At 35.1% G+C, this 8,712-nt stretch overlaps 2 protein-coding genes across 4 annotated transcripts in view; both read left to right on the top strand.

Moving 5' to 3' along the window:
• The window catches only part of Cat (catalase), a 12,595-nt gene extending 7,151 nt beyond the window's left edge, over positions 1–5,444 (top strand). For both annotated transcript variants that reach the window (XM_026813324.1, XM_018024297.2), the window contains exons 3-9: positions 1,286–1,460; positions 1,830–1,971; positions 3,405–3,555; positions 3,777–3,956; positions 4,151–4,342; positions 4,472–4,708; positions 4,916–5,444. In XM_026813324.1, coding sequence (XP_026669125.1) covers positions 1,286–1,460; positions 1,830–1,971; positions 3,405–3,555; positions 3,777–3,956; positions 4,151–4,342; positions 4,472–4,708; positions 4,916–5,317 — 1,479 coding nt within the window. In that variant the 3' untranslated portion in view covers positions 5,318–5,444. The remainder of the gene's footprint in view (positions 1–1,285; positions 1,461–1,829; positions 1,972–3,404; positions 3,556–3,776; positions 3,957–4,150; positions 4,343–4,471; positions 4,709–4,915) is intronic.
• A 1,384-nt stretch (positions 5,445–6,828) lies between these two features.
• On the top strand, positions 6,829–7,627 carry LOC108624732 (defensin-1-like). Of its 2 annotated transcripts, none has more exons than XM_026813325.1 (3): positions 6,829–6,971; positions 7,041–7,200; positions 7,420–7,627. In XM_026813325.1, the coding sequence occupies exons 1-3, from the start codon at positions 6,905–6,907 to the stop codon at positions 7,574–7,576; spliced, it is 384 nt and encodes a 127-aa protein (XP_026669126.1). In that variant the 5' UTR covers positions 6,829–6,904; the 3' UTR covers positions 7,577–7,627. The 2 variants fall into 2 exon arrangements, with proteins under 2 accessions (XP_026669126.1, XP_017879694.1); XM_018024205.2 differs by having other exon boundaries at positions 6,830–6,971; positions 7,038–7,200.
• Positions 7,628–8,712: the final 1,085 nt, after the last annotated feature.

Here is an 8,712-nt window from a genome sequence, read left to right as displayed (position 1 = left end):
ATACTCGAGTTAGAAGAAAAATTCATAGAATCTTTCTTGTTGAGGACGTCAGGGCTTATAATTTCTGTATAAAGAGCCATTCCGCCAGCGCCAATACTATATTGGATATTTCCTTCTATACTTTTCAGCACGTAGCTATTTATTATTAGCATTATTCTTCCGACGTCTGATTTCTTTTTAATTAGAAGAAATGCGTTTTTCTAAGGTACATAAACTTTTGGGATTGACTGTATAGACAATACATCCTTAAAACATTTTTGTTTTTATTGTTCTGCCCGGGTTTAGATGCGTGCAAGTGTGATGTGTGGCGCAGTGCAAGCGTGCGATGTATCTCTTAATTTACTTTCTCTTTTTCATTTACTTATTCCTATAGTTTATAAGCATATCATTTATATTAATAAACTTAAAGTCAGTCTAGTGTTAAGGTAGATTCATTCCCTAACCAGTCCTACAAATACAATACAACAGGTTCTTCTTTGTAATAACATTTAAGCAGCATAACGTTACAAAAAAAGTTATCATTAATTCATTTTTACGTAGACTCAATTGTGCTTTTAATTAGGTAATAAATTCAATTGGCTAATGAGATGAGGAAGAACTGAGATTGGTACCTCATTATTTTTTTCCTCTTTCATTTATTGAATATCAGGATTGAAGAGGTACTCCCTTGGAGGAGATAAATTAATTGAATTTTCTCGATTCATAATGGTCTTTATAAATGTCACATAAATTAATGATGTTCATAAAAAAAAGTTTCAAGTAGAAAAATGTATATTTTGAAAGAGAAGAAGATGAAATTTTATAGAACGTGTACCATAAAGTCTAGAAATTACACGACTTCTTAAACATCCGTACAATTACATTACTCGTTTAGTGAGCAAATCGTCTCAATTGCTCGTAATACTTAAAAGCGTAATTTCTGTACTAATCGACGTAAGAAGAATAAATGTCTTGTCTACCTCTACTGCAACGAATCGATTGTAGGTGACCAATTAATTCAAATCTGATTCATCGATGCGGATTGTGACAATGTCATCCTATAATAGATTGCATTTTGTTCTCAATAAAATACTATTTTATGCTGAAAGCCATCAACTAATTTTTTACAATACAATTATATAAATGTAGACATATACACGTGACGAAACGTATATGAATAAGAATGACTTTATAATATACATATGTGGACGTCACAGTCAACGTTATGTTCTGTCATAGAGAGATGAAAAAACAAAAGTTTATACAAAATTTTCGTTAATAGCTTTAAAGTTGTGATATTTTTTAGGGCCAACAACCAGTATTATTAACAGGAAATGGGGCACCCATCGCCAATAAGACAGCCTCCCTGACAGTGGGACCGCGTGGTCCTTTGTTGATTCAAGATTTCGTCTTTCTCGACGAAATGTCTCATTTCACCAGGGAGAGGATTCCAGAACGTGTAGTTCATGCTAAAGGAGCTGGTACGTCCATTTTTTAAATTTTTCCAATTAGTAGAAAATACCACATTTAATTGTCACTTAATTGCTCCGAAACACTTGAATAAAAAATATAAGTATCGTCATTTTTATCAGAATATTTCTCTCTCCATCTTGTCGAAGAAAAAATGCCCTTATAAAAGTAACGTAGAAAATATCTATAGCTACATTATAAAGAACAATAAAAAAAAAGAATGGAGAGAAAAAATAAAATCGCAAAAGAACTGAGAACTCATGCTAGAAATTGCGTATGCACAGAGAAAATATCCATAAAGCCTTCCAAATGTTGGCGCAACTCAGATAACCGGCCGCTTTACTGAAAGGTAATCCTTTTTTCTTGTCGCTTGGTTGCAGGTGCCTTCGGGTATTTCGAAGTTACCCATGATATTACGAGGTACACCAAGGCAAAGGTTTTCTCCTCGATCGGGAAACGAACTCCCATCGCCGTGAGATTCTCCACCGTAGGCGGCGAATCCGGCTCGGCTGATACAGTAAGGTAATTGAAAATGTATCTATACGTATGTGTTTCCGTTTTTCTGCACTTAAACGAGATATTTAATACTCAGTTTTAGGAAATTTTATTTCCTGTATCATTCATTCATTTAACCTTTATAATTATTAAACAAATACACTATTAAAAAAAATTATAGTATAACGGTATAAAAAACTGTCGAAGTTTAGAAGATGATTACTCAATAAAAAATTATCGTAGGATAACGATTTTTCTTTCAAATTAAAGCTTGAAGTCTCTACTTTGAAATACTGTCTAAAAAATCTTTATATCAAACAGCCTGCAACTTCTTATGTAAAGTTGGACTACTTAAATTTCTAACTGAAACGGGCGAGAGGCGAGCAATGATTGTAGTTTCAACATTTTTTTTATCTTTGTACATCTCAAAACTCTGTGATCCAATAACAACTTATGTCCGGGAATTTTTATTTCGATCATCTTATTTTTTAAAAAGAAATAAAAGAAACGTATTTCAAATCTGAAGATATATATTATACTAGTATCTTTGAGGAGAAGAATTTTTTGTTCGTAGCAATGGAATAAAATGTATGGTAGCCGCAATCGTTGGGTAAAATGGAACCATTTTAAAATTCGATTCGATAAGTTCGAGAGGACATCTGATTCTGAATATTCATGTTGGCGTGTACACGGTATAACGCGGAAGTGAGATAAAAATTGGACCAGAATGTAATTTTAATATTTTACTCTGGGGCCGCTGAAAAAGCAAATGAACTTTATGTCGTTATCAAAAATGTTTTTAAAATGTTTTTTGCAGAGAAATATATGTATTCCAGATATGTAGATAAAATAAAACCAATAAAGAATAATAACAGAAAATCGATGGTCCGTTCAGATTATTTTACAGAGAATGTTGATAGGAAATTTTTGGAAGCATCGTACAAATTGTAAAGATCCGAAGTGTAAGAACGATGCAAAAAATGCTTACCTTTTACGGACAATTGTTTCCAAATGGGTAGGGAAAAAAAAATGTAGAACATACTAAGCGGAGCGTGAATTCTTCCAAAACAATGCTGGAAAGAAAAACTCGAGTTTCATGTAATCAACGCAGCAATTATGGATTGCAAAAGTACCGGAAACGGTGTTAGTTCTTTCTTGCATACAAATTAGCCGGTTTAGTCACTCGGTAACGCGCGAAAAACTGTGCGGAAAAGTAAACACGTTCAATGTCCTTGCAATTAATTGGTCGATTACTGACCTCCGTTTCCCTTTTCACAATTCCCTGTCATAACACTACCAATGAATCATCTGTGATTTGCTTTTTCTTTCAACAAGTCATTTGATCTGTCATTTCCTGAATAAATTTGTAAACAAAGCATTTGATCTACAAAGCGCGTTTTTCAACAAAAATCGATTCTATTATTTTTAGATAATCTTACAATCTTTTTAATGCATTATAGGGATCCTCGTGGATTTGCGGTTAAATTTTACACCGAGGAAGGTATTTGGGACTTAGTGGGCAACAACACACCAATTTTCTTCATTAAGGATGCGTTGTTTTTCCCCAGCTTCATTCATACGCAAAAAAGAAATCCTGTCACCCATCTGAAGGTTTGTCTTCGACTGCATTGTAATCGAATATCTTTTTGAACTTTACTCTCCAACAAATTTTACAAATATCAAAACTGTAACAAATACGGAGCTTGCACCAGCACCTTGGTATTTATTTTTTTTATCGAAAAGCGCATAATTATGCGTTTATGTAGTCTTCAAACGGGCTATGTATCAGAGTATCCTTATTATCAACGATTAATTGAATTTGTCTCGCACAGGATGCGGACATGTTCTGGGACTTTCTTTCTCTAAGAACGGAGTCGACGCATCAAGTCATGATCCTGTTTAGCGATCGTGGCATTCCCGATGGTCATCGTCACATGAACGGTTATGGTTCCCATACATTTAAGCTCGTGAACGCCAAGGACGAAGAATTCTATTGTAAATTCCACTACAAGGTACGATTTTCACGAATAAGGTATATCTAACAATAACTGTGATATAAGAGTTGATATTGAAAGAGATCAGGATAAATCATATTGCAAAGTATAAAAAAAGAAAAATCGAAAATACTAATTATAAAGGAAAGGAATAATAATATAAATGACAATCCTTTTTTAGTTAATATTGTTAATAAAATTATTTTATACAGACCGATCAAGGGATTAAAAACTTACCAGTCGAGAAGGCAGCTGAGTTAGCTTCTTCCGATCCAGATTACTCGATCAGAGATCTTTACAACGCTATTGCCAATCATGAATACCCAACTTGGACGTTCTCTATTCAAATAATGACAATGAGTCAAGCGAAAACTTTCAGATGGAATCCATTCGATGTGACCAAGGTGACATTTGCATACGTATTGACCGTATGATGATAAATCACTTAATTTAATTTAATTACGAGAGAATCATTAATAATATGTCGAATAAAAATTTCGAGGGAAGTGTATGACATGGTTCTATGATTAAAGGTATGGCCGCATGCCGAATTCCCGCTCATCCCCGTTGGTAAACTAGTGTTGGACCGAAATCCCGAAAATTACTTCACTGACGTTGAGCAAATAGCCTTCGATCCGGCTCACATGGTACCTGGTATTGAACCAAGTCCCGACAAAATGCTACAGGGTCGGCTATTCGCTTACGGTGACACTCACAGGCATCGTCTTGGCCCGAATCACCTTCAATTACCCGTGAACTGCCCGTACAAAGTAATTACCCTTTTATTGCATTTTATATATAAATACTTATATTCGTTTTTCCCATTATTCTCTGTTCAACAATGTTGTTTATCGAACTAGTGCAATATATAATTATACGTATCTGATATTTTTACGATGGATATATCAGTGATCTAAATGTATTGTATCTACTTTGCAATTCTAGGAAATTTTAAAATACTGTATGTTATTTTTCAGACAATTATGGCCATGAATTATCAACGCGATGGCTTCATGTCACTCTACAATCAAAATGGTGCACCAAACTATTATCCAAATAGCTTCAGCGGTCCCGAAGAGTGTCCGGCCGTTCGATCTCCACCCTTCCCAGTGAGCGGCGACGTAGATCGGTACGAGCCCGTGAATGAGGACGACTTTGGGCAGGCGACTTTATTCTGGAGGAGAGTTCTCGACGCCGACGCGAAGACTAGGTTGGTTAACAATCTAGTGGGCAGTCTCCGCAACGCATCGACGTTCATTATCGAGAGGGCCGTGAAGAACTTCACTGAGGTGGACGGTGAACTCGGGAGAAGACTCACAGAAGGTCTTCGTAACGCTGGCATAAAGATTAATCTTTGCGGAAAGTCGGCTAGCTTGTGAGAACAACGATTAATTTTTGTACCATAATCACTTACTTAGATTACGTGTGCGTACACAGCATGTAATTGTTAACATTTTGCACTGTCACTGTTTTACGTTAATAAAGAATATTATTCTTTTAATTATATATATTTGATTTAATGATTCATTGAGTATCGCCTATTAAAATGTTTTCTCTAATTAGGTCAAAGCATCGGATCTAAAACGTGTTGATTATAAATTTTTAAAAACACGCTTGAGCATTATTCAAATAAATTACTTGAAAAATAATCTTGAAACTAAAACATTATCTACACATAACATTATGTGACTTCATGTTATTTTAAATAATCAGTTTTTAGTTTATTTTATTCGTTACTTAAGGTAATTTTTCATTCTGTTTTCTATTTGATCAAGCAGATAACATTCGCCTCGGTAAGAATCTTGCCGAGGCGTCTGGATAAGAACAGATGAGAGTATACTGCTGGCATTACAGTTTTAGTAATCGTAATACTATATATATATTCGCTATACATCCTACGACTCTGTCTTCTGTGAAAGATAAGACGCTACAAATTTCGTATTGCGGCGATTTATCTTGTCACGTCTCGACATTTGCGAATAATTATTATCTCTCCGAACGTGAGACAAGACGAAGATCGTAAGGCGGAGAAGCGTCGAGTGATAAGAACTTACAAATAAATCTTTATTAGTCTATAACGGAGAACTGCTTTAGAAGTATCTTCCTTCGTAGAAATATTACTTTACTGTTCTTTATCGTTCCCACTGTTGGAGACACATAACAGTAAAAACTCTTTAGACATAATCCTATAGAAAAACGTTAACACACATCACAATGGATAAAACGGAGGATACACTATCAGTTCCTGAGAAACCATCTATCCTAAAAATACTATTGAAATAAAAGTTGTTCTACAGAATTAAGGAATATTGATATTATCTTAATAGCAGCTCCAAATGATTTTTAATACTCACAATATGATTCTGTGAAAAGTACAAATCGATTCAACGCATCACTTAATTCGCTACCCACCTTGCAAATGTGTATCGGTTCACAGATAAGAAACTGTGAAGAATCATTTTCTTTGTTCTGAAAAGAAATATAGACGAACAAGAAAATGGTCTGGAGTTGCAAGCACTTGTGTATGTATGCTTGTGTATATTTAATATGAACCGTAACACTCCGGGTTATCTACTTGCACATTTTCTTTTTGTGTTCAGACCAATGGTCTTGATGTTGAAAGCATAGGGTCATCGGCGAGGAAGTAACAATTCGGCGCCTTTAATTGAATGCGCAGCCGAATGCTATCGCTGCAATTACAATAAAACAGATATAAATCAATTATACTTCGGAAACATTGAATATAACTAATATAGCTGTTTCTGATCATGAAAGTTGTTAATTTTATACAACCACACGCTTCTCTTGCTGTTACACCGGACACAGTAATCGTACGTCTCGGTTCAGTAAATTTCAGATTACGTGTATATACGTATATATAAGGGGCTTCGGTCAGTTCGGTCATCAGTCATATCTTGCACTTCTTCATTTGTTCATCTCGAGGAATATCCTGAAACTCAATCAAGATGAAGATTTACTTCCTTTTCGCTCTATTTTGGTGGCTATTGCCGCTTATCACGGCTGCACCAATAGGTAAGCAACAAATTTTTATTTGCTTCCCACATTCATTACTTTTACGATTGTATAAAAATACGTCAGAAGATGACATGGAAGCTGTCGAAGAACGTGCCGACCGACAAAGAAGGGTGACCTGCGATCTTCTATCTGCTCTCCGTGTACAGGATTCTGCTTGCGCGGCGAATTGTCTTAGCATGGGTAAAGCCGGAGGACATTGCGAGAACGGTATCTGCGTTTGCCGCAAGTACGATACCCAATTTTTTGTATACTCTCTAAATCCGAACGGCAATTGGCTATTTTATTAATTAATAATTGTTAATTATCTTAATTTATTGATAGAAGTACACGAATATTATTATCACTACTGATCTAGAGATTAGTAATGATAATAGATTTAAGTTACAGTAAGGATATACTTGATTTTTATGACATCATTACAATAATAGTATTTATATTGTTACAGAACTACTTTCAATGAACTTTGGAACGATCGCTTTGACAAGAAAGGAAATTTTACTCTGCTTCAGCCAAAGGAACTTGAGGCCGTGCTTCGACCAACGAAAGTTCCTCCGTTTGTCTATCGACCACCAGAGTCAACGACCACTAAAAAAATGAGTTAATATTTTGGAATGCCCGTGGGATATAATAATAAACTTAAATAATCTATTAAATTCTATTATTTATTTCTTCCTATTTTCCAAACCATTCACACTTCCCGACGCTGTCTCAGTTTTTGTGTTCACATCCTGTATCTGTAATAAATATGTCATGAAACAACTATAGATAGAACAATCAATTATGATCTTCTTAATCGCTAAAATCAATCATTGGAATGAAGTGTACGTGCTTGTTCGGTCAATACGAAATAAATTACCATGCAAAATATGCCTGTGCATTAAATACTCATAATGAATGACCATCCGAGTTGTTATTGGAAAACATTGCTTTTTATACGGGCGAGGACAAAATGCGCACGTTGAATTATAATTGAAATAAAAATTGTGGACGAAGTAAGTATAAACATTATACAATACGTTTCATTGCTAATATTTTTGTTCTAAAACACTAAATAAGTTAACACTATGAAAGAAGTGAGGTTTTACTTCTGTAAATTGAACGATAATAAATTAATTAATCGAACCGCCACCCAAAGCAGAATTTTTTATTCATTCGGTTGACGATGAGTCTGCCAACGAACTATTTTATTCTACCCATCGATGAAATCTCTTTGCACAATGCCAATATTTGAAAATGGTCCATTTTCTAAATTATCCCGAGTCTACCGTTCAGGAAAACAAATAAAAAGATTCCAGAAAAATCCTGCTCGTACAAATATTGCTTTTAACTTCTTTTATGAAAAATAAATACTTCTTCCATACGGAATAAAATAAAGCTTATCGTATCTATGAATGATGTTGGAAAAAACCCGACGATACTATTTACTTCTTTTTCAGGAAAAAGGATCGGTTAAGAGAAAGGTGAAAGGCTGTGAACGAACGTAAGGGAGACAGAGAAACACGACCCAGCGCGGTGAGATGGTTTGAAAGAGCACGATGAAGAGAACACGGTTGGAAAACCAATATGCCTTGTGCTTCGGTGTGCAATTAAAGGGTCGAGAGAGTTTACTGTCGATATTTTTCGACCAGCAATTATTGGAATCTTTTTTCTCCCCCTTTTTCTGATATATAGCCATAGGGTATAACCGGATCCGAGCTCACCGACCATGGATAGTCCTGCAGGACTGTTCTGCCTGAAG

The sequence above is a fragment of the Ceratina calcarata genome, unplaced genomic scaffold (assembly GCF_001652005.2).
Source record: "Ceratina calcarata isolate Rehan_Ccalc_2016 unplaced genomic scaffold, ASM165200v1 scaffold328.2, whole genome shotgun sequence".
Lineage (NCBI taxonomy): Eukaryota > Metazoa > Arthropoda > Insecta > Hymenoptera > Apidae > Ceratina > Ceratina calcarata.
This window is presented reverse-complemented; position numbering and strand designations above follow the sequence as displayed.

Bases quoted from the DNA above. Each gene is read 5' to 3' on its own strand.
- LOC108624732 (XM_018024205.2), top strand. From the start codon at position 6,905: ATGAAGATTTACTTCCTTTTCGCTCTATTTTGGTGGCTATTGCCGCTT. The intron at 6,972-7,037 runs GTAAGCAACAAA...AAAATACGTCAG, and splicing joins TATCACGGCTGCACCAATAG to AAGATGACATGGAAGCTGTC. The intron at 7,201-7,419 runs GTACGATACCCA...ATATTGTTACAG, and splicing joins GGTATCTGCGTTTGCCGCAA to AACTACTTTCAATGAACTTT.